The sequence below is a fragment of the Aspergillus lucknowensis genome (assembly GCF_044049455.1).
Source record: "Aspergillus lucknowensis strain CBS 449.75 chromosome Unknown BJX67scaffold_1, whole genome shotgun sequence".
NCBI classification, from domain to species: Eukaryota; Fungi; Ascomycota; class Eurotiomycetes; order Eurotiales; family Aspergillaceae; genus Aspergillus; species Aspergillus lucknowensis.
Window position 1 is genome coordinate 97,052 of NW_027263545.1, and position 25,585 is coordinate 122,636.

General features: G+C 53.3%; 4 protein-coding genes across 4 annotated transcripts; 3 read left to right on the plus strand and 1 right to left on the minus strand.

Moving 5' to 3' along the window:
• Nucleotides 1-612: 612 nt before the first annotated feature.
• BJX67DRAFT_1422 (uncharacterized protein) lies at nt 613-3,342 on the plus strand. Its single transcript, XM_071024667.1, has 4 exons — nt 613-1,311; nt 1,366-1,560; nt 1,612-1,744; nt 1,791-3,342. The coding sequence occupies exons 1-4, from the start codon at nt 1,035-1,037 to the stop codon at nt 3,091-3,093; spliced, it is 1,908 nt and encodes a 635-aa protein (XP_070891254.1). The 5' UTR covers nt 613-1,034; the 3' UTR covers nt 3,094-3,342.
• Nucleotides 3,343-4,176: 834 nt separating this feature from the next.
• On the minus strand, nt 4,177-8,921 carry BJX67DRAFT_376102 (putative ATP dependent RNA helicase; the record flags this gene model as incomplete). Its single annotated transcript, XM_071031811.1, has 9 exons — nt 4,177-4,386; nt 4,468-4,804; nt 4,863-5,076; nt 5,128-5,512; nt 5,559-5,700; nt 5,744-6,514; nt 6,568-7,455; nt 7,503-8,121; nt 8,174-8,921. 9 exons carry the CDS (start codon nt 8,919-8,921, stop codon nt 4,177-4,179), a joined length of 4,314 nt encoding a protein of 1,437 aa, XP_070891255.1.
• Nucleotides 8,922-9,060: 139 nt separating this feature from the next.
• BJX67DRAFT_386765 (putative translational activator) lies at nt 9,061-17,776 on the plus strand. The gene is made up of 9 exons (XM_071034131.1): nt 9,061-9,268; nt 9,346-12,096; nt 12,146-12,340; nt 12,394-16,218; nt 16,275-16,466; nt 16,518-16,673; nt 16,725-16,806; nt 16,857-16,998; nt 17,059-17,776. Exons 1-9 carry the CDS (start codon nt 9,148-9,150, stop codon nt 17,611-17,613), a joined length of 8,019 nt encoding a protein of 2,672 aa, XP_070891256.1. The 5' UTR covers nt 9,061-9,147; the 3' UTR covers nt 17,614-17,776.
• A 57-nt stretch (nt 17,777-17,833) lies between these two features.
• BJX67DRAFT_339016 (60S ribosomal protein eL19) lies at nt 17,834-19,329 on the plus strand. Its single transcript, XM_071027627.1, has 3 exons — nt 17,834-18,087; nt 18,283-18,703; nt 18,766-19,329. Coding segments are annotated over exons 1-3 (573 nt in total). The 5' UTR covers nt 17,834-18,085; the 3' UTR covers nt 18,916-19,329.
• Nucleotides 19,330-25,585: the final 6,256 nt, after the last annotated feature.

Below are 25,585 nucleotides of genomic sequence, written 5' to 3' on the forward strand. Positions count from 1 at the left end.
ACCTGTTACGACTCTTGTACGAGCCTGATTTAAAATTCGTTGCAGCACGCATCTCGTCTGTCTCCATTTGCCACTTCTCTTCCTCGCTTTGGCTTTGTCCGAACATAGCTCTGTATCCTCGTCAACCCTGGATGCACCTCGTCGCCGTTTTCCCCGCTCCGGCCCTTTTATGACTGAAACGAGACCCATGATTCCGTGCTTCTGCTGTTGACCCCTTGGATTTTGCCTCCTGTTGAGCGCCCCCTCCCCGGTCTAGCTTCTCGAAGTCTTTCGGATGTAGATTTCAGCCACTGGTCATCCGCAGCCAGTCCCTGTTTTTCTCGGCCCCGTTTGCCTGCAATCTAAAGCGCTGTTTACGGTTACGACGTTTCACGAAGCTTGCCTACGATTGCACGCATCCTTGCATTTTCGCATTTGTCTGCTGGAGCCTTTTTTATTTTCTTTACGTTCTTGGACTTTGCGCTTTCAACGACCTCTTGCATATTTGCTTCGAGCTCTCCGTCCTCTCGACACCCTTTTTCCTATCTCATGACATCCTGAAGAAAACACGCACTCAGCATTACAGAACGTCGGATCGTCCCGAGTCCAACGTTTAACCGCGCCAACTCTTTCTTTCCAAGCCTTAGATCCGTTGTTCTTCGCAAACCGAAAAGCTGGAGCTGCCGTCGATTTCCCAGGTCCACACCAGAGGTCCTGTTGATATTCCTTGGTATAATCCTCACGCCGCGGAGAGACCTTTGTTGTCTGGCGACAGACTTCCGGCCTTAAGTTTACCAACGGCCTCGCAGCCGCCGATCTCGGGGCAGTCCTATCGGACTAGCTACGAAGACGCGTCGGCTTCGTCGAACCAGAGCAGTGCCAGGACTAGTTTGTCAGCCGCTGCGCCTGCGTTCGAACCTAGGAGCCCGCCGTCCTCGTCTGCAGATCTGCCGGCTGGTGGTCAGGCCCGACTTTCCCTGGATTCCTCTGCCTCTCAGGATTATAACATCCCGCAGAACCCAGTGGGCGATAACTACTATCCGAACCAGACCCAGATGAGCAGCATGAACCAAGCTCAACCATACATGGATGTGCATTCGCACTTGTCGTCGGGACAGCCCTATGCGTCTCATGCTGCAACCGCTGGAGCACTGACCCATTACCAATACCCGCAACAACCCCCTGTGCTACAACCTACTTCCACATATGGCCCGGCTAGCTCTTATTCACAGTACCCTTACCCTAATGGTGTCACATCCTCTCAGTCCGCTCCGCAGCCCCCGACAACCTCGATGAGCAATCAAGTTTCCTCTCAATTGCTCCCGCTGCCTGGTGAGTTTGGAGAGTCATCATACCCGGCAGGCTCTGATATTGACTTGCGACCAGTGACGAACCACGCCGTGACTGCTCCTGGATACGGAAACAGCACTGGGACGCCAATGCAAGGATATGTGTACGATCCCACTGGCCAAATGGCCCCTCCCGGTGCCAAACCCAGGGTTACAGCGACTTTGTGGGAAGACGAGGGCAGTCTCTGCTATCAGGTAGAAGCCAAGGGTGTATGCGTCGCTCGACGTGAAGGTGAGTTCCATTATTTCGTGGTTCTTTCTGAACAGTAATTGACTCGAGCAGATAACCATATGATCAACGGAACCAAACTGCTCAATGTTGCGGGCATGACAAGAGGTCGTCGAGACGGGATTCTCAAGAGTGAGAAGGTTAGAAATGTGGTCAAGATTGGGCCCATGCACCTAAAGGGCGTCTGGTAAGGTTCTCAAAATTTCCGTTTTTTAGACTACTAACCCAGGTAGGATTCCATTCGAGCGCGCCCTGGAATTCGCCAACAAGGAGAAGATAACAGATTTATTGTATCCCCTGTTCGTACACAACATCGGCAGCCTGCTGTACCACCCCACCAACCAGACGCGAACGAACATGGTCGTGCAGGAGTCGCAGCAGCGGCGGCTGGAAGGTCCCCAACCAGCTCGCACACCGCAGGCTCCTCAGCCTCCCAGCCTGCACCACCACCATTCGCTGCAGACACCCGTTCCCGCGCATATACCACATACGATGACGTCTCAACCTGGTGCTCGGCCTACCCTCGACCGCGCCCACACGTTTCCCACCCCGCCTGCTAGTGCATCGAGCCTAATGGCTATTACCAGCCAGGGCAACTCATACGGCTGGGACCAAGGGGTGAGCTCGGGCGTGCCGAACTCTCAACCCCTGTCTATCGATACCTCCTTGACTAACACGCGGTCGATGCCTACGACGCCGGCCACAACACCGCCAGGAAACAATCTGCAGGGCATGCAGTCTTACCAACCGCAGTCCGGCTACGACTCGAAACCTTACTACTCAGCAGCTCCTTCCGCACACCCTCAATATGCTCCCCAACAGCCGATAACTCAACAGCCCATGGCACCATATGGCCACTCTATGCAGCAGAACTCGTACCTCAAGGGTGACATGGCACCGCCGTCATCCGGGCGGGGCTCTGTCGGACACGCTGAGTCCGACACAACTGATGTGAAGGCTGATCGTTACGGGCCGGGTGGGCATATCGGTGGTGGAACATCGGAGACAGAGCAGGAGCCGGAGTATGTGCAGCATGACAATGGATACCACCGGGGCTCGTACACCTACACCACAAACCCTTCGGTTGGAGGTATTCCTGGTGATCACTCGCAGCTCCCGCCGGATATGACCGGCTCGCCGTCGCAGCAGAATGGATCCGGACGCATGACTCCTCGCACTAGTGGTGCTGCTCAATGGGCCTCGGGATATAGCACCCCGCCCCGCCCCGCCGCTGCCAGCAGCCTGTACAACATCGTCAGCGATACACGGGGAACTTCTGCCCCAAACGGAGCCTCTGACAACTACTCCGTGGCATCTAACTCTGGTTATTCAACTGGGCTGAGCGGCTCCCTCGGGTCTAACAAGCGCATGCGCGAGGACGATGATGACCGACTTGGCCGGCCAGATAGCCGTGACGACTACGAGACCAAGCGCCGGAAGACATTGACCGACGCAACCGTGGGCGGCCCCGTAGGCGTTCCGCTTGCGCTTCAGCCCATGAAAGCCGGTGGCAGTCTTATGGCTGGCCGTCGCTAACTCAAACCAATTCATGGATAAAAAACGACGCAAAAAATTATTTTTCTGGACAAACGGGCAATACAAAAAGGATTGTTGATTTACGATTGAATCTCTTCTCGGGGTGCATTGTGGTTTTCCTTACTTTCTGATAGAACATGTTTGCGCTGTTCTGGGTGGCCGAGCCGCGGTCGACAGGTCTCAACTAGACTGGCGCAAGGCTTGGTTTCTCACTTTAATTGCCTTTCTTTCTTTCTTTCTTTCTTTTTTTACGCCGGATTGACGTTAGACACGACTAGGACGCCTGGAAAGGGTGTTCGCGGTCTCGGCACTGTTGAGGTTTATTATCATGGGGATTACGTGGCCATAAAGTTGTGTGAATGACTTGCAAAAGGATGTGTATTCTGGGTTTTGTTTCTGGTGCAGCGTTCTGAAGTCGCCTCTCTGCTTTTCGGCCGTCTCTTGGGAACGAGGGACGACGGCCTGCGTTCTGGTGATGGTTTGCGACCGGCTATATTTATGCCCACGATGAGACGAATTTCCTTGACGAGAACTATCTATCTATATTGTTTTGGTATCGCATCGCATTGGAGTAGAACTTGTGTTTTGCTGGAGGGTAGTTGAAGTAGGCCTCAGACAAGCTGGAGGGTAGTTGAATCGAGGTAAGAGAGGTAAGGAACTCCGCATGGATCGTCGATCAATCAGAGAAGCTAGAACAGTCACTGAAGGTTCAGGTAGAGGAACGCGTGGAGAAACCCCTGCGGATCAATGCACCGACTGAATCTGGATTCCGATCAAGTGCCGGAGGGAGCACAATAACCGCGCTGGGCAGGGAAATTCTCTCCGCTCTCACATCGGAGGAGGAATTTGGCCCGCTTGACACCGAGAATAGGGTGAGACGGGTCAAGGGAGAGCGCAGAGACGCGGGAAGTGCCAGGAGGAGGATGTTTATCCTGGACGTTTGGGGATGATTCAGGATTTGGTTTACACAGTATCTTGGTCTTGATATTGGTATTGGCCTCTTGTTGGGGTCTATAGTTGCTTGCGTCTTGTATATCTAGGGGTTTTTAATCTCGTGAGTGCAACCCCGAATATCTTTGTATGTTATCTAGCATCTCTCTCGCGAAAGATCCCCTGCCAGATCTCCATCCACTGCCTCTGCTTATATGACAGCGCCACCTGCGGATCGCGGACCATCGCCGCCAGGATCTCGCGCATCCGCGTGCTGAGCAGCTTAATCGCGAGCATGGCCTTCCAGTCTCGGACCGAGAAGCGGAGCCGGTTGAAGTCAATGGATAGGATGCCGGAGTGCATCTTCATTATAGTCAGCATATGCGTAACAGAAGAGATCGATAGATCGATTGGATTTGGGCAGGGGTTTTGGGGGGGGGGTACCTTAACATCGACCTCGCCACACAGGAGCAAAACCGCAAAGTCCTCGACGACACTTGTCTCAAAGGCGTTGTAGTTCCGATTCCGCCCCTGCATCTGCATGATATGGTAATAGCTGACGTACTTCACGACACTGGGGTCGGACGATTTATTCACCGACGTCGGGTGCAGCGAGACGGTCTGGTTGTTCGCGATGTTCCGCCAACCTTTGCCCTCGCGCGTCAGCAACTTCGGATAGAAGCTCCAGGCGATGACGGATTGGATCAGCGTGTCGTTGGCGCTGTTTGTGTCGTGGGCTGTGGGCGTCGTGAAGAAGGTTCGTTGGCGGGTCGACCGGGCTCTTTATCCTCGTTAGCAAGACGTAGTTAGTCTTTTTTTCTGGAGACTTCAGGGGATACCGGTTCAGAGAGGCCTTCTGGCTTGCATCCAGCGAGATGAGGCCTGCGTCAGCAATGGAGACGAGGAGCTGGAGCTTGACATCCTCGATGTTCAGGAGCGTCTGTGGCGAGAGGAAGTTCTTCCGGCAGAAGGCGTATTCGTTGGCGCCGGGGGTGCTCCGCGTGCGTTTCCAGGCGCAGTATGCGTTGTATACCGTCAGTAGATCCGAGTCGCCTTTTCAGTTAGTATAACCCTCCTCTACCAAGGGGGCATGAGTGCGGGTACCTCGTCGGAAAGACAGCCGCGCGGCCTCCTTCTGGCTATTCGACCCCATGCTATTCACAAATGGCGATTTGCACGACAGAATCGCAGCAATGCTGACCGCCGCATCCAGACACTTGAAGAATGCCCCGTGGATGATCAATTTCCCGAGAAACACGTCGAGCGGGAGCTTCGCCAGCTGCTGGCCTAGTGGGGTAAGGCTTTCCGAGGCGGTTAGGGCCTTGACCTCCTTCAGGGCGTCAATCGCGCGCCGGATGTTCTTTGACGAGGGTGGGTCGAGCGCTTCGAGGAGCGTGGGCTCGACTTCGCCGAGCTTGCAGATCTTGACGCGGAGGACGAGGTCTTGCAGCGAGAGGCGCAGCATTTCGGGGGTTTGTTGTTCAGCCAGCTACACGATTAGTATCTTGATTTGTAAGATGGGATTTTGGGCGTACGAGTTTGTCGTGACGGTGTTTTGTGAACATGTGGAAGCAGATACCAGCCTGTACTCTGCCTGCTCGACCGCGTCGTTGCTTTGCGTTTGCCCGGGAGATGAACGCTTCGACGAGTCGGGATAGTTGTCGCCGCTCGTCAAACCTATTCTATTAGTGAGGGCCGAGAGCGAATTCGGGCAACCTACCGCATGGTCTTCTCCTTCCCTGCGTCGATGACGGCCGTGATATCGGGAATGGTAATACCCGTCTCCGCAATGTTGGTGGCAATCACAATCTTCCGCATGCCCACTGGAGGCACTACGAACGCTTTCTCTTGCTCTTCGCTCGCGATTGACGAGTGCAGGGCGTGCACAATCCATCCTTGCTGGAAAGTTGGTTCTGAGAGGAGCTCGTCGTTCAACCGACGGATCTCTGCCATGCCAGGTAAGAATACCAAAATAGCTTTGCTATAGTATTCCAACTCTGGAGTGGTAGCGAGTTTCATAAGTAGCCGCTTAATGAGCTGGTAGTCAAGTCGGTATTCGTCGAATTTAGAGACTGTCTCGCGAGTCTGCTTCGAGTATCCCTCTAGGGTGGCCACCAAGCCGGTGGTTTCGCCCTGGTTGGCTTCCATGTCTTCCTCGTCCTCGTCGTGCGCAATGTTTGACTCATTTTCCGAGACCCGGTATTGCGTTAGCTCGACTGCATCTTCGAGGAACTTCGTCTCGACAGGGAATGTCCGCCCTGGGATATTCAGGACGGGAACACCGCCAAGATACGACGAGAAGCGGTTGGCTTCCAGCGTTGCAGACATGAGAATCAGCTTTAGGTCTGGCCGTTTCTGCATCAACCTCCGAAGCACAATTAGGAGGAAGTCACTGTCGATCGAACGCTCATGTACTTCGTCCAGAACAACGTGTGTCACGTCCTGGAAGTCGTCTGGGCGTTCTAGCATCCGCACCACGACACCGGTCGTTCTGGCTCGGTTAGCTTGATGTCACTCTAGACTCCGGGGGAGTGGGGGACGTACGCAAATACTAGTCTGGTCGACTGGCTGATTTTGCTCTCTAGCCTGACAGCAAATCCAATAAGGGAACGCGACGTCCCAACGTCGTTCTTGCTCTCTCCTAGTTCCTCGCTGACTCGTCGTGCCAGAGATATGGCGGAGATACGCCGCGGCTCGGTAACGTAGATTTTGCAAGGACGCCCTGACTGCATCTCGTGCTCGAGAATGAATGACGGAATCTGCGTACTCTTACCACTTCCGGTCTCACTGCAGATGATGAGAGCACGGTGTGTATCCAGCGTGCTAAGGATCTCGTTCTTGAATTCCCAGATTGGCAGATTCATCCGGCCTTGGACCATGTGCTGGAAGGATGGTGTCGACGACTTTTCCATCCAAATCCGAGCAAGCTGGTCATTAGACCCGACCTCCTTCGTGCCTGCTCGTATGGGTGATCGATTCTTGTTTGGAGTTCCATTCCGTCTTCGGAAGTTGTCGGAGAGAACTACATCGTCCTCGAAGGTGCCGTGGCTCTCTTGTATAAGCTTTCTTAGGCCCTTGACTACCTGCTTATCCGCTTCGTCGTCTTGCTCCTTCCTCGCGGTGGCCAGTTCAGCCCATAGATCCCTCCACGCGGCTGGAAGACGCATGTAGGCCTTGCCTTCTTTCGAGCTCTGCGGAAATAAGAGGAATAGAGCAACAGTGGACACGAACGATTCAGCCTGCTGTGAGGTTGGAGTCGCTATCTTGTCCATTGAGACGAAAGTTGCGTAAGAGCTGGACTTGTGGGTGACAGCTTCTTGAGAGAACTGAGACGGGGGTTCTTGTGGTTTTGACCATCTCACCTCCAGCGCCGCTCGGTTGAGGTACGAGGCAGAAGAGATGTCTTTGTAGGTGAGTTTAAATCCGGAGTCGCTGAGACGAGTCAGCGTAGGCTACGAAAAGAGTAGATTGCTACATACCGCGCCTTACACGCTTCTTCTAGGACACGGCGAGGACTGAGACCTGTCCATTTGCCAAAGTCCCGGGTAATGATGGAAGCCTTGTTCAGCTCCTCTGTGATTACGCCCTGTTCTAGGGCCGGCTCCTCGGTCTGGAACATATCTCCTAGGAGGTCATATTCGCCATCATCCAATTTCGCCGCTGTATCCGACTCTGGATCGGTTTTCTCTACCGGCCCTTTTTCTATGCTTGTTTCAGCTCGTCGGAATATAGCAGCCTCCTTTCTGAGATCATCAAGTTTCTCCCTCCAAAAGTACTCGGCTTCTTTGCGGTCAAATAGTACATCATTTTCGATGGCTGAGATCTTGCGCTGAAGCTTGAATACTTGAGGGTCATCTGCTCCACCGGAAGGGTCACGACCCTTCTTGCCTTTCTTGGGTTTGTCAAAGATCTCGGGCCGAAGATTATATAGCCGAGTTTGCAAGTCTAGATACTTCGGAACCAATGTGTCCGGGTCAAGAGAACTGTCCGAGTCATAAGGATCCGCCTGGGGAGTGGGCTCCTTGAAAACTGGCTTCGCCTTTTGCTTGTTGTCGCCTGATGCTAGTTTAGGGGTAGAATGCCCTGACGCCCCACGATCTGATGCTCGTTAGCGCTCTCACCCCATGCGACACCGAGCACCTAGGGTTACCAGAGATCCAGGAAATGTTCTTGTCCGTATCGTTGCGTAACTGTCCATTTGTCTGTGTATAGGAGGGTAATTCTTCAGGATCGCAATGCAGTGCAAGCCAGTCGAGAGCTTCGTCCAGATTGCACACGACATCCCGACTAGAAGCAGAGAAGTTTCCAGCATAGTAGACCAAAACGTGTCTCAACGCCTCTTCAACCCTGTTCACAGGAAAGCCCAATTTGAGAAGGGTGTCCTTCAAAATCCAGAGCTTCATGCACAGATCCTCCTCTGAGACAGCCCGTTTAGCATCCCGCACGGGTTGTGGGCTCAGCCCCTGCTCCTCTGCTTCTGCCAGACGAAGTATAGAGGTCACCACATCAGAAGGAAGCCATTCGAGGAGATTCACGGGCACGGCCTGCTGCCGGAGGACCCTCCGTTCTGTCTCCAGCTTCCCAGCTTGACGGCCAGCATCGCCCTTGCACTTTGCCGCATACTTCTCCACGAGTATCTGCAGCTCGGCCTCCTCCAGATGCCGTTCTAGTTCCTCCGGAGAGTAGTTCTGTAATGACGGAGCTTCGTTCGACTGCTGAACAGGCCTCTCGGGCTCTGCAGGGGTTGGACGCTCGCTCTCCGAGACCGACTTGGAATCGACCGTCGAAGCTGGACCGGACGACTCGGCAGGCTTTACTTTGGAGGGGACGGAGACCGTTGCGAATCCACGGGCAGGGTTCGAGGCGGGCTTCTTCTTTTTCTTGCTATTTGGTGGCATAGTGCAGCGCTACAGCGCCCTGGGAACAGCTCCAGAAGCTGCGAGAAGCGTGAATCAGAATGACTCACGAACAGGAAGGAGGTTTCAAGAGGATTGAAGATGGATGCAGCACCGTGGTGGACGCAAAGGCGGCGAGACGCTCTTTTGATTTCCCCACACAAAATCCACCGAAAACTCTTATGACAGCATCACCACCAACGAGCGAACATGCTCCCGACCACCTAACATGGACGACTTTCCATGGGACCAGGTCAAAGCCGGGGATCTCGAGAGCCTGCGGGTCGTGCTCTTCTCGAGCTCGACTTTGCGCAGAACCCGCGCTCTCAATGACCTCCGCGAGAAAATCGGTACTGCCCTGCCCGCCCCTCCTCCGTGCCAGTAGTATACCAGTTCTGATCGTGTGCGCGGCTTCTCCTTTTTTCAGGGTCCGATATTCCGGAGAATACCCGTCAGCCTCTCCTAGAGCTTCTTCTCAAGACATTACCACGATATGTTGACCGTTCCTCCCGTCAGGCCGTCCAGCAGTGCCTCCGCTCGCTGCTCAAAGCACCCATTCCGACCGGCGATCTCAAGTTCTTGGTGCAAAGGTTGCAGGCTGAAGCTTCGAAGACAAGTCTGGATGCGGGATCTGCGCTGGTTCTTCTGGAATGGTGCTCGATGCTGCTCCAGATTCTGAAGAGTGACTCGGGAACCCCGCTCTCCCTTGTGCTGGATGTCATTGCGCTGGATGCACGGGCTCTGGAGACGTGTCTGGCCGTACCACCCAAACACGCGGTGAAGGCGTCTGCTCTGAGGGTAACAAGGCGTGCTTTGCGTACGGTATTCTCCGATTCCTGGGGCGACGATGCTATCCGCCAGTCCGTGCAGCGCTTGACCAGTGATGCGTCTGCCGGACAGAAGAATGCGCCTTTTATCGGGGTGATTTCTGGCGTTTCTGCGCGCCTACAGGACAAGAAGTCTATATTACAAGGGGAGAAGAAGACTATAATCGCATACTATATCAGGGAACTGATTTCTTCAAAGTCCGCGCCGCCTGCACACGTTGCGAACGGCATGTCCGACTTTTTCGAGTCCTTTGTCGCGTACGAGGATATAACATCAGAGCTACTCCCCCCTCTAGAGAAGGCGATCTTGCGGTCACCAGAGGTAGTCTTCAGCGGGCTGGTACCCTCGCTTTTTTCGTCTCTCTCGGACGAAATTGACGTCTCCGAAGTATTACACTCTCGGCTGCTCAAACACCTCCTGTCGAACATGAAATCGAACAACCCAGCCATTAGACAAGGTGCCTTGGAGTCGTTTACCTCGCTTCTTACGAAGTCCAAGACGGAGGGCTTGCTTATGAAGATTGTTGGCGAGGTGCTCGGGCCTTTGAAGACCCAGAAGATCACTAGTCCGGAGCAGCGGGCTATATATGCGCAGGCCGTCGCTGCATTTGCTCCCCTCGATGATATTTCAAAAGAGATTGTACAAGGTTTTGTCCCGGTCTTCTCGCGCGAGTCTAACGAAGCTGCCCTTGAGCAGGAGATCAAGGCATTCTCCACACATCTTACACACCTTATTCAATCAAGGATCAAGGTCAGCGACGACGTAATCAACGCAATCATCAAAGGGTCTTCTGACAAGAAGATTCCTTTCCGAAAGCTGTGGCAGCTTAATGTTGGAGAAGCGGTTTGGCAAGCTGAATCTACCGCCCTTGCGAGCCCTGAGGTGGAAACTTTCGTGACAAAGTTCCTTGCTAAACTGAAAGAGATATTCAAAGAGGTGTCCTCAAATCCGTTGCCATCGGCGCAGAGTGGAGCTCTTTTTACTACCTACGTTTACCTCGCACTTCTCGGGAGACTATCTGCGCTCGATAATTTCGACAAGGCCGCTTGGGAGGAAACAGTCGGCCAGTCCATGGTGCTTCAACCAAAGCCGTCGTTCCTTCTGAATCCGAAGGCCTACTCGAAGTTGGCCTCTCAAGCGGAGGTTCAATGGACTGTCAGAACCCTGGCAGCTGTTCCTTCTGCGTCGAAGTTTGACAGCGCTGGGGCTCAAAGTAAGGTTGCTTGGGCTGAAGCGTTTATCTACGCCATCACTGCTCCCGGACTCCACACCAATTTCCGAGATGAGTCTGCCCGCGCATTGTCCAGCGTTCACCAGAAGAACATTAGGGGAGTGGGCGGTATTGTTATAGATGGTCTTTGGTCCTGGATCCTCGCATTCAGGACTGGAGAAAAGGAGTCCGCCCCGGTTTCTGCGGGTCCCGAAAGTGGGAGATTCCTCCACCTGGTCGTGAAGGCAATCTGCCCCCTAGCCTCTAGTTCGGAGTCTTCTGACGAGACCCGTGCTGACTTGAAGAGACAACTCGTTGATCTGCTCGTCCTCGGTCGACCAGAATTGATTCCAAACGCGTCATGGATCGATCTCTCCCTTCAAACTGGCACGGACCCTGGTGACCTTGTCCGCGAGTTTCCGGGTGACTGCATGAAACAACTCATCCGAATTCAGGATGATTCTGTTCAGTCCAAAGTACCTCAGGTTGATGCCGCTATTTGGAGCGCAGCAGGCGATCTGGCCTTCGTCGCTCCTGATGTTATGGTTCCTCGGCTTGTTAGCCAGATCAAAGATGACTTAGATGTTTCCCGTGCATCCGCGATCACTCCAACCGACGCAGCAATTGCTCGGACTCCAGAAGGTACTATGTTTGTGGACGTCCTCAACACAAAATTGAGGCAAACCTTTGATAAAAACACCAAAGACTACGACATCCTCAAGTGGGAGGAAGAGATGCGGGCACATCTGGCTCAGAAGAAGGGCGAAAAGCCAAAGAAACTCACCGTAGACGAGCAAGCCAAGGTAAAAGCTCAGCTTGCAAAGGAGGCCAAGATCCGTGAAGACGTCCTGCGCGAGGTGAAGAGAATTGAACGAGGCTGCGGAATCATCCAAGGCCTCGCTGCCGGTCCTGCCGTTGAGGCCGATGACTGGATCAATCCCGCGCTCTCCTCATTGTTGGCCCTCTCCAAAGCGGGAGCAGGATTATTTTCCGGTGACGCTGTTTCGAAAGCGTATCTCAAGTGCTCAGAGAAGCTATCAACGCGCCTTGGCCCTCTCCGACCATTTGTGGGTGTTGCAACTCTCAGAGCCATCGGAAAGGGCTCTTTACCTAGCGAAATGGAAGTAGAGCCTCTTGGAAGTATGTTTTGCCCTCAGGATATTAATATCGTGTGCTAACCTGCGCATAGGACTTGTGACAAGATTACTATATCGCTTGCGTTTCGCGTCTGAGCAGCGCCCTCTTGATAATTCTTCGTTAGCCTATGCTCTACCCCTACTGTTTTTGGTTCTCACCCATAACGGCATCGAGGAGGAGAAAGGCGATGAGGAAGGGGAGCAGGTCTTGCTGGCCCTTGAGACCTTGTCTTTCCACTCAGGCTCATGTGAGTTCCTAATATCAACGCCAGAGATTTCTAGTTCTGACTTCAGCTTCCAGTCGCCGATAACCGCCTCCCGCGAGTTGAGGTTCTTCATCAATTAATAGCGTCGATGCAAAAATTTACTCAGCATTACAAGCTCATTAAGGATACCCTATTTGATGTCAGCAGAAGCGTTGCGCCAACTATCAACAAGGACGAGCTGGATGTGCTACTCAAAGGTGTTATCGTCTCAGACTCGTCTGTGCGATCGTCAGTCCTGCAAGCTATTGAAGCCGAACTTGATCTTACTGACCTCGATTTCTCCGAGCATATCTGGCTTGAATGCCACGACCATGTGGAGGAGAATGCAGAGGTCGCTGAAAACATCTGGGAAGAGAATGCTCTGGAAATTGACGACACCGCATATGGGAAGATCATCCCCTACCTTGACTCTCAGGATGCAAACCTCCGGGGAGCTGCTGCTCGTGCTCTAGCCCACGCCCTTGAATTTAGTCCATCTGCTTTCGGAGATATTGTCTCTCAGCTACAGGAGAAGTACGAACTTGAGGTGCGACCTAAGGAGCCCGAGAAAGACAAGTACGGGATGCCAAAGAAGGTAGATACGGCAGACCATTGGGAATCCCGGAGCGGTATCGCCCTGGCCTTTGCTGCTATGAGCAACTCATTTGAAGGAGAGCGGATAGTGTCTTTCCTCCGATTCCTGATTGAGAGAGGGCCTCTTATCGACCGAAGCAGCACAGTGAGATCCCAAATGGCTGACAGCGGCAAGTCGGTTATTGCTTCGCGTGGCCAGGAGAAGGTAGAAGAACTGATGGAGCTCTTAGAGACAACTCTGGAGACTTCAGACAAGGGAAGCGAGACATCCGACCTTCTTAATGAAGCGGTTGTCGTTCTATACGGGTCCTTGGCCCGACATCTTAAGGCGGACGATCCCCGTTTGCAAACGGTCATCAAGCGACTTCTCGCAACTCTTCCCACGCCCTCTGAGACTGTCCAAGCTGCGGTTTCCGAGTGTCTCCCACCGCTCATCCGACTTGCTGGTCCCCAGAGCGGACAGTACGCTCAGGAAATGCTCGACCAAATTCTGCAGACGAAGAAATACGCTACTCAACGTGGTGCGGCTTATGGGTTGGCTGGTATTGTCAAGGGTAGGGGAATCTCTACATTGCGTGAGTTCCGAGTCATGCCCCATCTCCAGGACGCTTCCGAGAACAAGAAAGAGCCGCACCAGCGCCAAGGGGCTTTGTTAGCGTACGAGCTCTTTGCAACAATTCTTGGGCGCACGTTTGAGCCCTACGTTATTCAAGTCGTTCCGCAGCTCTTAGCAAGCTTCGGAGATCCGAACCCCGATGTTCGCGACGCCTGTCTGTATACCGCAAAGGCTTGTTTCGCAAATCTTAGCTCTTATGGTGTCAAGAAGATCCTTCCCACACTCTTGGATGGTCTCGATGATACCCAATGGCGTAGTCAGAAGGGTGCTTGCGATCTGCTCGGAGCCATGGCCTACTTGGACCCGCAACAGCTCGCTGCAAGCTTGCCTGACATCATCCCTCCGCTCACCGTGGTGTTGAACGACACGCACAAGGAGGTGCGCAATGCGGCGAACCGCAGTCTTCAACGGTTCGGAGAAGTCATTAGCAACCCCGAAGTGAAGTCGCTGGTTAGCGTACTTCTGAAGGCCCTGAGTGATCCAACCAAGTTCACAGACGAGGCCCTCGATGCTCTTATCAAGGTGTCCTTTGTCCACTACCTGGATGCTCCATCCCTGGCGTTGGTCGTTCGTATCCTTGAACGTGGTCTCGGTGATAGATCTGCAACGAAACGCAAATCCGCGCAGATCATCGGCAGCTTGGCTCATCTTACTGAGCGGAAAGACCTTATTTCTCACCTGCCTATCATCGTTTCCGGTCTGAACTTGGCCATTGTCGACCCGGTGCCCACCACTCGCGCTACGGCCTCTAAAGCTCTTGGTTCGCTGATCGAGAAGCTTGGGGAAGATGCCCTGCCAGACCTTATTCCTAACCTTATGTCCACGCTCAAGTCGGATACCGGGGCCGGCGACAGATTGGGATCTGCACAAGCCCTTTCAGAGGTTCTTGCCGGACTGGGCACGACGAGACTCGAGGAAACTTTGCCGACTATCTTGCAAAACGTCAGCAGCTCCAAGGCCACTATTCGCGAGGGTTTCATGACTCTCTTCATATTCTTGCCTGCCTGCTTTGGAAACAGCTTCGCCGCCTACCTTAGCAGAATCATTCCGCCTATTCTGGCTGGTTTGGCGGACGATGTTGATTCTATTCGTGAAACTTCTCTTCGGGCTGGCCGTTTGCTGGTCAAGAACTTCTCTTCCAAGGCTATTGATCTTCTCCTTCCTGAGCTTGAACGCGGTCTTGCCGATGATAGCTATCGTATCAGGCTGAGCTCTGTCGAATTGGTTGGAGACCTTCTTTTCAGTATTACTGGTATCACCGCCAGAGCCGAAGCGGAGGAAGAGGAAGAAGAAGCCGCCCACGCGGGACAGTCGTTGCTCGAAGTTCTCGGAGAGGAGAGGAGAAACAAGGTCTTGTCTTCGCTGTTCATCTGCCGCTGCGATACTTCTGGTCTTGTCAAGACCGCCGCTATGGCTGTCTGGAAATCGCTTGTGGCTTCTCCCAAAACCCTCAAAGAAATGGTGCCAACCTTGTCCCAACTCATTATTCGGCGCCTTGGCTCTTCGAATATGGAGCAGAAGGTCATTGCCAGTAATGCCCTCGGTGATCTTATCAAGAAAGCCGGAGAATCTGTTCTCGCAACTTTACTTCCTTCTCTCGAAGACGGTCTGCAATCTTCGCCAGACGTGGATGTCAAGCAGGGTATTTGCATTGCTCTCAGAGAGATCATTACCTCCTCCTCACCCGAATCTCTTGAGGACTTTGAGAAGGTTCTTATCTCTACCGTCCGTGTGGCGCTGGTCGATCATGACGAGGATGTCCGTGAAGCTGCCGCCGACGCCTTTGATGCCCTGCAGCATATCCTGGGCAAGAAGGCTGTGGACCAAGTTCTACCCCATCTCTTGCTCCTTTTGAGGAACGACGAGGACGCAGAGCAAGCCTTATCAGCGTTGTTGACTCTTCTCACCGAACAAACTCGCGCCAACATCATCCTACCCAACCTCATCCCCACTCTTCTCACCTCACCTATCTCGACATTCAACGCCAAGGCGCTGGCATCCCTGGCAGAGGTTGCGGGTTCCGCAATGGCCCGCCGCCTGCCCACTATCTTGAACACATTGATGGACAACATTATCTCTTGCAAGGACGATGAGCAGCGCGAAGAGCTCGATAGTGCCTTCAACACCATCTTGGTCTCCGTAGATGAATTTGACGGCCTTAACGTGATGATGAGCGTGATGCTGGCATTGATGAAACACGACGATGAACATCGCCGTGCTAACGCAGCCAACCATCTCAAGAGATTCATCTCTGATGCAGAGATCGATTTCTCTCGGTATCACCAAGATCTCATTCGCGTCCTTTTAATTTCTTTCGACGATCCTGACAAGGAAGTTGTCAAAGCCGCATGGGGAGCTCTCAGTGGACTTACTTCTCACCTGCGCAAGGAGGAAATGGAAGTTCTCTCCGTACCTACCAGGCAAATTCTCAAGGGCGTTGGAGTTCCTGGAGCGGACCTTCCCGGCTTCAGTCTTCCCAAGGGGATTACTGCAATCCTGCCAATCTTCCTGCAGGGTCTTCTGAACGGCAGTGTCGATCAACGTACGCAATCCGCTCTTTCGATTGCCGATGTTATCGACCGTACGGCTGCGGACTCATTGAAGCCGTTTGTCACCCAGATTACCGGGCCGCTTATCCGTGTCGTGTCAGAACGCTCAGTGGATATCAAATGTAAGCTATTGAATTACGGTCTGGCTTGTGTTCGTGGATGCTGACGATATTTCTAGGTGCCATCTTCTATACGCTCAATAAACTCCTACAGAAGATTCCGCTTGCCGTTAAGCCCTTCCTGCCGCAACTGCAAAGAACATTTGCTCGAGGCCTAGCAGATCAAACCAGCGAGACATTGCGTAACAGGGCTGCCAAGGGTCTGGGCATCCTGATCACCCTGACGCCTAGGGTTGATCCACTTATTGCAGGTATGCAACATCCTCGCCTTATAGAAGTGTGAGATACTGATACCCGCCCAGAGCTTATTACTGGATCAAAGACAGCCGACGTTGGTGTGCGAAACGCGATGATGAAGGCGCTGCAGGAGGTAGTCGGCAAGGCTGGTGCCAACATGAGCGAAGCTTCAAAGAACTCTATCCTCACGCTCATCGACGACGATGCTAGCGACCAAACTGGTGCGGCGTTCCCTCCCTGTAGGATCTCAGACTAGCGGCTAACATGACTAGATGCCGTGGCTATCACAAATGCCAAGTTGCTTGGAGCACTCGTAAAGGTGCTCCCCCTAGCTACTGCTGGCCCACTTATTAAGTAAGTCGGCAGCCCGCCTGCCTGTATGACCGCTGCTAACCTGTCTATAGGAGCCGTGTGCTCACACCCAATATCTCCCACGCGTCAGTCTTGGGGCTCAATGCTCTACTTGTCGAATCTCCGTCATCTCTGACTGAGCATTATGCGGCGGAGACGCAGAACCTGATCTGCCAGGGCGTCACGCACAAGGATGTAGGTTCCCCTTCATACCACGGACCCTTTGTCTACGAAGGATTACGCTAATGAAAACAGCCGTTCATCTCCGATAATAGCGTACTCGCCGCTGGAAAGTACTTATTACTGGAGGAGCAGCACAGCTTCGAATCTAACAAGGCTATCTTCGAAGCGTTGGCGCCCTGCGTTCAGCCCGGCACGCCGTCCGACACTCGTCGACTAGCGCTGGTGGTGATCCGAACTGTCGGCCGACTACACCCAGAGCTAGCTCGCCCCCATCTGGCCCTTCTCGCGCCACCAATCTTCGCCGGCGTCCGCGATGTGGTTATCCCCGTGAAGTTAGCTGCCGAAGCCGCCTTCCTATCTATATTCTCCGTTGTCGACTCGGACTCTACTGTCTTCGACAAGTATATGGCCGGGCCCGGTGCTGAGCTACCTCCCGGACCGAAGCGGAGTATGTCGGACTACTTCAAGCGAGTTGCGATGCGCCTTGCGAGCCAGGCCCGCGAGCGGAGGGAGGCCGAAGGTGGACAGGGCGGACTGGGTCTGTCCAATGACGAAGTTGAGGACGAGAAGGAGGTGTGGAGCATTGGGAAGGTCGAGCTCGAGGAGGGTTCGTTTGGCGACGAGTGATGATGCTATTTATGCATGACCCACGACCTTGATGAGATTATAGATAGATGTATACCCTCTCTGGGGAGGTCGATCCCAAAGGAAAATAAAAGCTGCTGTTATCTTCGCGATAAGGGCATATCACGTGATTTACGAGGTGGGTCGGTCAGTTGGTGCTGTCAACGCCACACGCGGTTATTGGAAGAATTCATCCACGAAGATTGAGACTGGGTGGGAACATGGGTAATCTGGACGAGGACCGGAGCTCGCAAACAAGAAGTCAAAGTTATGTCGGCTTGTTGCTGAGTGGAAGTAGCGGGCAAGGGTTCGGGTTAGCGTGGGGTATGAGCCCTAAAGTGGATGCCCTCGCTTAGGACACAGTGGCTTAGCTAATCACCCGCCCGGATCTCAAACTCCTCACTTTGGGAATTCAATCCGCTGACGAGTGCAACGAACATCATCCGCCAACGACCGTCGATACGCCGACATCAAGATGTGAGTTCATCTCCCGAAGTCGATATTCTGGTGGAATGGATGGAATACTGTTGCTCGATGGACATTTTGCCCATGTTTTACCCGTCGTTGACCGTTCAACTGGATCTGGTTTTCTCCATCCTTTCCACCACCGCCGTTGCGATAGAAAGTTTCATCGAGGCCTCATGCTGACTGTGCGTGTTTCTCGCTCAACAGGGTCAACCTTCGCACCCAGAAGCGCCTCGCCGCCTCCGTGGTGGGCTGCGGCAAGCGCAAGATCTGGCTCGACCCCAACGAGATGAGCGAGATCTCCAACGCCAACTCCCGCCAGACCATCCGCAAGCTCGTCAAGGATGGCCTCATCATCCGCAAGCCCGTCACCATGCACTCGCGTGCTCGTGCGCGTGAGCTCGCCGAGACCCGCCGAATCGGTCGTCACCGCGGTCACGGTAAGCGCAAGGGTACCAAGGAGGCCCGCATGCCCAGCTCCCTCCTCTGGATGCGCCGCATGCGTGTTCTCCGTCGCCTCCTCGTCCGCTACCGCGCTGCTGGCAAGATCGACAAGCACCTCTACCACGAGCTCTACCACCTCTCAAAGGGTAACACCTTCAAGCACAAGCGTGCCCTCGTCGAACACGTGAGTCCCCGATAGTCTGGTGGAGCTGGTCGAGGAACAGAGCTGACTGTTTCGTCCTATAGATCCAAAAGGCCAAGGCCGAGAGACAGCGTGAGCGTCTGCTCAAGGAGGAGATGGATGCTAAGCGTGCCAAGAACAAGGCTCTCCGTGAGCGACGACAGGAGCGTATCCAGGCCAAGCGTAACGCTCTTGTCGGCGAGGCTGAGGAGTAAATGCGTTGAGATATTTTCCTTCGTGGACGAATTTTGGCGGTGCGGCGAATTGAGGTGGAGGATCGATCAGCCCAAGAGATATCATTTCAGGTCGACCACTTCGCTTGTTTTCCACACTCCAGGTCTGGCTCGGTGGCTTAATACGATACGATCCGGGATACGCTTGGCGTGGTTCAGGCCCGGGGCAAAAGATCTCCTTTCTTACTTCTCTCGTTCTCTGGTGAAAAGTGGATAGAGGGGAGGAGAGAAGGTATATGGAAACGAGGAAAAAAGGAATAAAAAAATATGAACAAGGATTTCTTAAACCAAACCAATGGCATGGCGCTTTGTGTGATATGGCAACTTGGATTTGATTGCATTTTACCGTCTCTTCGCCGCAGACGCCGGTTGAAAATATAATGTCGTAACGTTTCAGACTCTCCTCGTAGCTCAGGTGTCTGGCAAGGCTTGACGTCCCCATATACAGGCACAGGCACACTGCTCTCTGGGATCTAGACACATCGAGGGACATTCTTGTCCATGATCTGGGGAAGCTCCTACTACAGCTATGCCAGCTCCGCCTTCCCCTTCCCCTTCCCCTTCCCCTTCACCTTCACCTTCACCGGCACTGCACCTCCAAGAAACAAGCACGATGCAGGTAGCCACCCCTTCACCAAAGATCGTAACCAAACGGCAGCCAGTGAACAAACAAAAAAGTCCTCCCATTCCCTTCTCTCTTACCTGTCTAGATGAAGCCTCCACCAGGCCCCCAACTTTAGGGGTATATATACCTCCTCCTCCCTCCTCCTCCCCAGCTGCCGTCCATCTTCCTTACTCCCCCCAACTATCTGCATCTCTATTTTATAGAGGAATGACCCGGTATGTCGTTATATACACTCCTGACGAAATATATCCACGGCCATATCTATCCGAACATCTACGGTCCGCGGCCATGGTCGCCCACGATGCTCTGATCCTCCGCCTCCGTCTCTGTCTCCAGTGCCCTGCTTGCTCTTAGGAGGAGTGATGAGTGATAGGACCTCTTCTTCCTCCTATACACGTACAAGCATTCCATTTATCCCAATGACTTCGTGCTCCGTTGTCGTCAAGACAGATTTAGTCACTCATTTCAAATAGTAAACCTCAGCCCGCCAGCCGCAGCAAGACACCCTCGCAATGGCTCCCCGTACCGAGCGCTCCAAGACCGTCGGTATCTAGTACCATACCTGCCTAGAAGAAGGCACCGGGCAGGGTTACCAGTCCCGCAGTGATGCAGTGACGCAGGGACGCGCTTTCTCCTGAAATGAAAGCAATCATTGCCAGTAGCACCCTGCTAATCAAGGTGCTCAAGGTGCCGTTTCCCTTGCGTATGGTGCTCTGGCGCTCTTCTCAAGTGGAGATAGATAGACCCCAATGGAGAGCCACGACGCCATATGTGGACAAGACCATGGATGAAATTGCAAATTGCCTTTATGTGCGTTGCGGATCAAGCTATTATGGCAATAGTTCGGCTTACCGTGCCATATAGCGATATGCGATGTAGCGGTATGCTTTCGACTGAAGGAGGGTATAGCTATCAGTATCGCTTTCGCTCCTGATATACTCCTATAAGTAATCTACCCCAGCTTACTGAGTTTAGCATGCTTGAAGCTAACTATCTACACAGCTAGGAGCAGCCTCAGGGCTATCTTACGGTCCAAGCCACCTATCTATGCCCTGGAGGTCCAACAGGCAGCATTGCTTGCTTGGCTACTGCCGGGCTGTATGTGAAGAAATCTGCCACCACCGGCCTTGGGGACATGGACTTGCTTATCAGCAAAGAAGCGCAATTTGATCTGGAGACGTGGACGGCCTTGGCTCCCCTCTGCCTTCTCTACCAGCCTACGTCTCTCTGCGTCGTACCGAGGTGACAAAAGCTAAAAGAAATCCCAAGATGGAATATAATCAACGTTGCGTACAGAGTATCTTGATGAAAGGAATAGGGTACTTTGCGAACGGTGAGATGGATACTACATCTGCTCTAACATTATTGCTCTCGAACACGAACGGATGAGAAAGAATGACTTGGCAACTGGAAGTCCTGACGAATCCACATAGATATCGACGTGGCTTCTCAACTACTGGTACCAACAGGGGACGGACTGCGCATGGAGAAATAATCCTCAACCACAGCATCAGCCGCACCTGGTGACATGCCGAAATGGCCGAGCTGAACGAGCGGAACAGGGGGTCGAACCGATGACAATGTGTCGGAAATGACGCTGACGACTCTCCTGCCGAGCATTGGGATCGGGCCGAAGGCACTTGCAGCGTCCCTAGGGTCTCGCACGCCAGTCTCGAAATGCGCACAAGAATGGCCAAATGCTTGAAGGTAAGTATTCCTGTCCAGGTTACATGAAGCCACTAACAGTTCTGCTATCTGGTCCAGACCGCGCCTGTCGTACGTCAATGCTATCCTGATAGCAACCCGCGACGTGTCATCCCCTGACAAATTCAATCACAATTTGAGATTTGTTTTCTATGAGAACCTACGTCTGCCCGGCTACTGGAGGTTTCTTGCGCCGGATGGATGCAAATGGAGAGATGGACCCTTCGTTTCCTTCTGCAGTTATCTCGGACTGGACAACAGACCATGAACCTCGCTATGAGCCAGCGTGTACCGGGACCAAAACTCAACTCTCCGATCGAGATACTTTGGCTGATGCAGTGACAACTGTCAATGGAGGTATCTTTCTATGGCTGGCGGGAAAGGCCTGCAGAAGGTGCAAGTGGCGGCCGTCCCGCAGTATTATGCATGCTATGAGGATCTATATCCAAGGAGTCGCTTCCCTAACAAAAACACCCAGTTACAGGCTATCGGCCGCGCACACAGAGTTAGTCAGACCGCGAAGCAAAAGGTATGGATACTATTTCAGGACCATACCGTGCAGCGCTTTCTTGAGCATAATACTCTCGTGAAGGTGCTTCCGCAGGTTGGTGGCAAGGGTCCAGACCCGTGTCAACCAGCAAATGGGAGCCTCTGATAACGCCGAGGCCGGAGAAGATTGTGAGGATTCGCCCCGGGTTGCAGTAGAGAAACGCGTAGTGGAGGAAATGGCAAATGAAGAGTTGATGAAAGGGCGGCCAACACGGACATACCGTTTTTGTCATCAACTCCGTGATATTTCCATGATATCCACGCCGGACAAGTGATTGAGAGAGCAAGACACGCCGGAGCGAAGCAAGCGAGCGTGCCACAGGTGCTGCTTCGCGGGAGTGCGGTGCTCTCTCGTTGAATCGGGGGCGATTCCGGACAACGCATACATCACCATCCGGTTGACGGCTCGGGGAATTCAAGCCCTTCAGCAGTTACGTATGTCACACGCATGACCAACAGATGGTGTGGACATTCCCTACCTACCCTTTCACTATACGTGAAAACCCGATATTGGTTGAGCAGGTAAGTACTTGTTTCCTTCCTTGTACAGGACTATTAGCCATGGCTAACATCCATATAGGTGCAGACAGCGCGACCAAGTTATGCGAATGCCATCCTAATCGCTTCTCACACTCCCGCCTGCCTCCCAAAGCTCCTAACTCCATTGATGGGGTGACAAATATTGTTCTTTTGGAATGGAAAGATCCATCGCGGAAGACCCCGGAAGATGCATTGAAAAGTTGGTTGCGAGGGCAGCTGTTCAAGCCGTACTACATGCACCTTTACCTGAGTTCGCTGCTCCCAGAGCAGCTGCGCAAAAGATCAGCTCGGGCTCTGGGATCCCGACGATCCTTCAACGCATCAACGCGGCGAACAACGGTGACACAAAGTTCACGACTCAATATCCAGATTACACCTGCAACACCAGCAAGATAACAGCGACAATAACAATCGGAATCCCCATCACCATCACCATCGCAATAACCAGAATCCAGCAATAGTAACAGCAATGGATTCTGCCCATATTCTCACGCTTGAGCTTCAGTCGGCTGAAAGGGTTGAGCTGATCGAGAGGGGGTTGCTAGAGTACACCACCGAGTATATCATGCGAGCTGGATACAGAGGAGCGTGTGGCACTGGTAAACGAGTTTACAACGAACCCCAAATCAGTAATGGTACTTGTGGGCAGCTACTACGTGAGCTCCGCCGGCAGTAACCTCCAGCATCTGTGTCGAAATGTCGCGCAGCTGATAGCGCAGGTCATCGACGCGAACGCGAAGGATCGACACGGGCTCTTCCACGGCCGCAATTGGCCTGACGACTGGAGAGAATACATAGTCTAGCGCATCTTCCAACTCCTAAGGGAGACTTTGCGCTTACCCGGGTGCTCAAGCAGGGCCATTTGCTTGGACAAGTGCCATTACTGTTATGGCTCAGGCGTGAGCTGTTCCTCGCAAGACCGAAGAACGCTCGTGTGACTGATGCCGCGAGCTTTGTTGAGCGGCACTAGCTTACAGCACTGTAAGTCTTTTCCTCTGCACTTTTCTGTGTTGTTGCTGATATTTTGCAGCGGGTGACAGTTGTCGTGCCCTCTGCAGGAGAGTTACAAAGGCCTCTATGTGACCTTTTTTTGCCCCCCAAGTTCTCCCTTGAGTTCTTCCCCAGCATCACGATGGCTTTAGTCATATATAGTTACTCTCTCAGCCATCCTCTCCCGTTTTGGGATACGCAACTACCAGGAGACGGTAGGCTACCTCCCTAGCCTAACCCTCTCCGAGAGGGGTTGGCTCCCCAGACACCTCCTCGAGCTGTTTGACATTCTCTACCGCGACCCAGAAGTGGATCGTGGCCTCTACCTGCCGCAGCGGCGCCCAGGTGGTCGATAACGAGATCCGCTCCATGCCGTGCCTGTGGATCGGGCCGCAATACCGGCGCCTTTCGAGGCTGATATGGTTCCTCTCTGCAATGAACCGGATGGAGACGCCGATCTGGTAGCGGCGACCAGATACCGGACACGCTGTCTTGAGATATTCCTCAGCAAAGTACACAAGAAATATAACGTCCGCCCCAGCTCCGCGACAGCCACCAATTCCTTGTACCGCACACACTCGGATTTCGACCGGACTGTTGTTTTCGTTAACCCATGCGAATCCAACTCGAGCATGCGAAGACCGCGCCGTCTGACCAGCAGACGTGGCGATCAGGGTAACTATACCCTTTGCCTCGAGGGTCAAGACAGCCCACCTCTTCGACGGCTCTCAATGCTGATGGTGAACTTCAACCGACCGACGCAGACGAAGTCACATCGTGGTACATACCCTCTTTTGTACGAGAAGAGATGCCTCTTTTGAACCCACGCATTCAATAGGGCAATGAATCACTGGACACAGGAGCGCAAGGGTTGCCTTCCCATTCGTACCAACAAGGTTGTGTGCGGTGCTGTCATGTTTCTCAACATCATCGAACAAATTCAGCCTAGAACTGAAGACTCGGTTCGTACTCTCCAGGCAAGAAATGGCAGGGTGGCAATGGCCGAAGCGTGGAGTTGCCTTCGCTTACGATTCGGGAGGGATCGATTAGTGTCGATCAAGTGAGATCCCAAGCTTGCACGATGCTAGTTGTCGCTGACATGGTATAGGTCAAAACCGGACGTCCCTCATACATTAACGCGATTCTCATCGCGTCCCGTGGACTTGTAGAGGATGAGCCGTGTACACAAAACACGGGTGGGATGTTTAGAGAGTGTGTCCGTCTCCCCGGATTTTGCCAGGGCACTTGTGCAGGATGCAAGTGGCGTGATGGTAGTAAAGGCTGTGAATATCGCAGTACGGAGGTACGGTATATTTCCAGTTCGGCAAGTGGGCGTTGGCCCTAAACTGCCTCGAGTTTGACCTAGGGTTTACCGACGAGTCAGGGGCGTTTACATTATATTATGGCCGTATCCAGGCTGTGCTCTTCGTGAGACCCGACGGGGGGCGGACATCGCATGGTTTCCTACATTTCGTCCATCATACAAGCTTCCACCCCATTTCTGGTCCCCGGCATCGACGCTTGGAGGGCTGCGCAGAATTGCCACGGAGTCTGGCCTCACGTCTGTAGTTTCACTCGCTCCATGCCTCGAGAAAAAAACAACATATGGAGTGATGTTTGCAGATGTTGCAGAGCTTGTGCCCATTGCTTTGGGATCTAAACCCGAGTGGCTGCACCCCAGGTCATTAATTGGCCCGGGCACTCCTATCGAGGTTGTTTGAACCGGGTCGGGAAATGTTTTCCCCTCAGGGGGATAAGAAAGCATATGATACTGCGGGTCGTCTACTGCTAGAGACATTCCAAGTTTGGAGACCTGACGCAACTGGTACGCCTCACTGTTCTGGTATCTGCCGATTGTTGGAACCCTACTGCGCGAAAAAGGCTATAATAGTCATGGACGAGGCCGGCGAAGATAAAAGCACTCGTCGACAAAGGGGATCGATTCTTCCAAATTAACTCATGCTTTACCATGATAGAACCAGGAAGATCCTGCCCCATGCTTCGCCGGGTAGTGAAACGAGACGAATCCCTTCCGGGTGTGTGTGATTTCGGGACCTGGTTCTGTGTGCCTGGTGGTGACCCCCGGCGCCCTGGACTGGGAACAGAGAGGAGACTCGGTGCTTCCTCAACTTTGAATACGGCACCAATAGTAAGTTGTCACAAGTACAAAGGTACTGCGAGTATCCTTGGCCATGGGCATATCCACCACCTTTCTGTTTGGTAGCCTCAGAGCTTGCAAGCGCG

Coding starts and splice junctions, on each gene's coding strand:
- BJX67DRAFT_386765 (XM_071034131.1), top strand. CDS start 9,148: ATGGACGACTTTCCATGGGACCAGGTCAAAGCCGGGGATCTCGAGAGC. Junction 16,219..16,274: donor ACGCTCAGTGGATATCAAAT/GTAAGCTATTGA, acceptor CGATATTTCTAG/GTGCCATCTTCTATACGCTC. Junction 16,807..16,856: donor ACTGCTGGCCCACTTATTAA/GTAAGTCGGCAG, acceptor ACCTGTCTATAG/GAGCCGTGTGCTCACACCCA.
- BJX67DRAFT_1422 (XM_071024667.1), top strand. CDS start 1,035: ATGAGCAGCATGAACCAAGCTCAACCATACATGGATGTGCATTCGCAC. Junction 1,561..1,611: donor ATGCGTCGCTCGACGTGAAG/GTGAGTTCCATT, acceptor TGACTCGAGCAG/ATAACCATATGATCAACGGA. Junction 1,745..1,790: donor ATGCACCTAAAGGGCGTCTG/GTAAGGTTCTCA, acceptor TAACCCAGGTAG/GATTCCATTCGAGCGCGCCC.
- BJX67DRAFT_339016 (XM_071027627.1), top strand. Junction 18,704..18,765: donor AGCGTGCCCTCGTCGAACAC/GTGAGTCCCCGA, acceptor TTCGTCCTATAG/ATCCAAAAGGCCAAGGCCGA.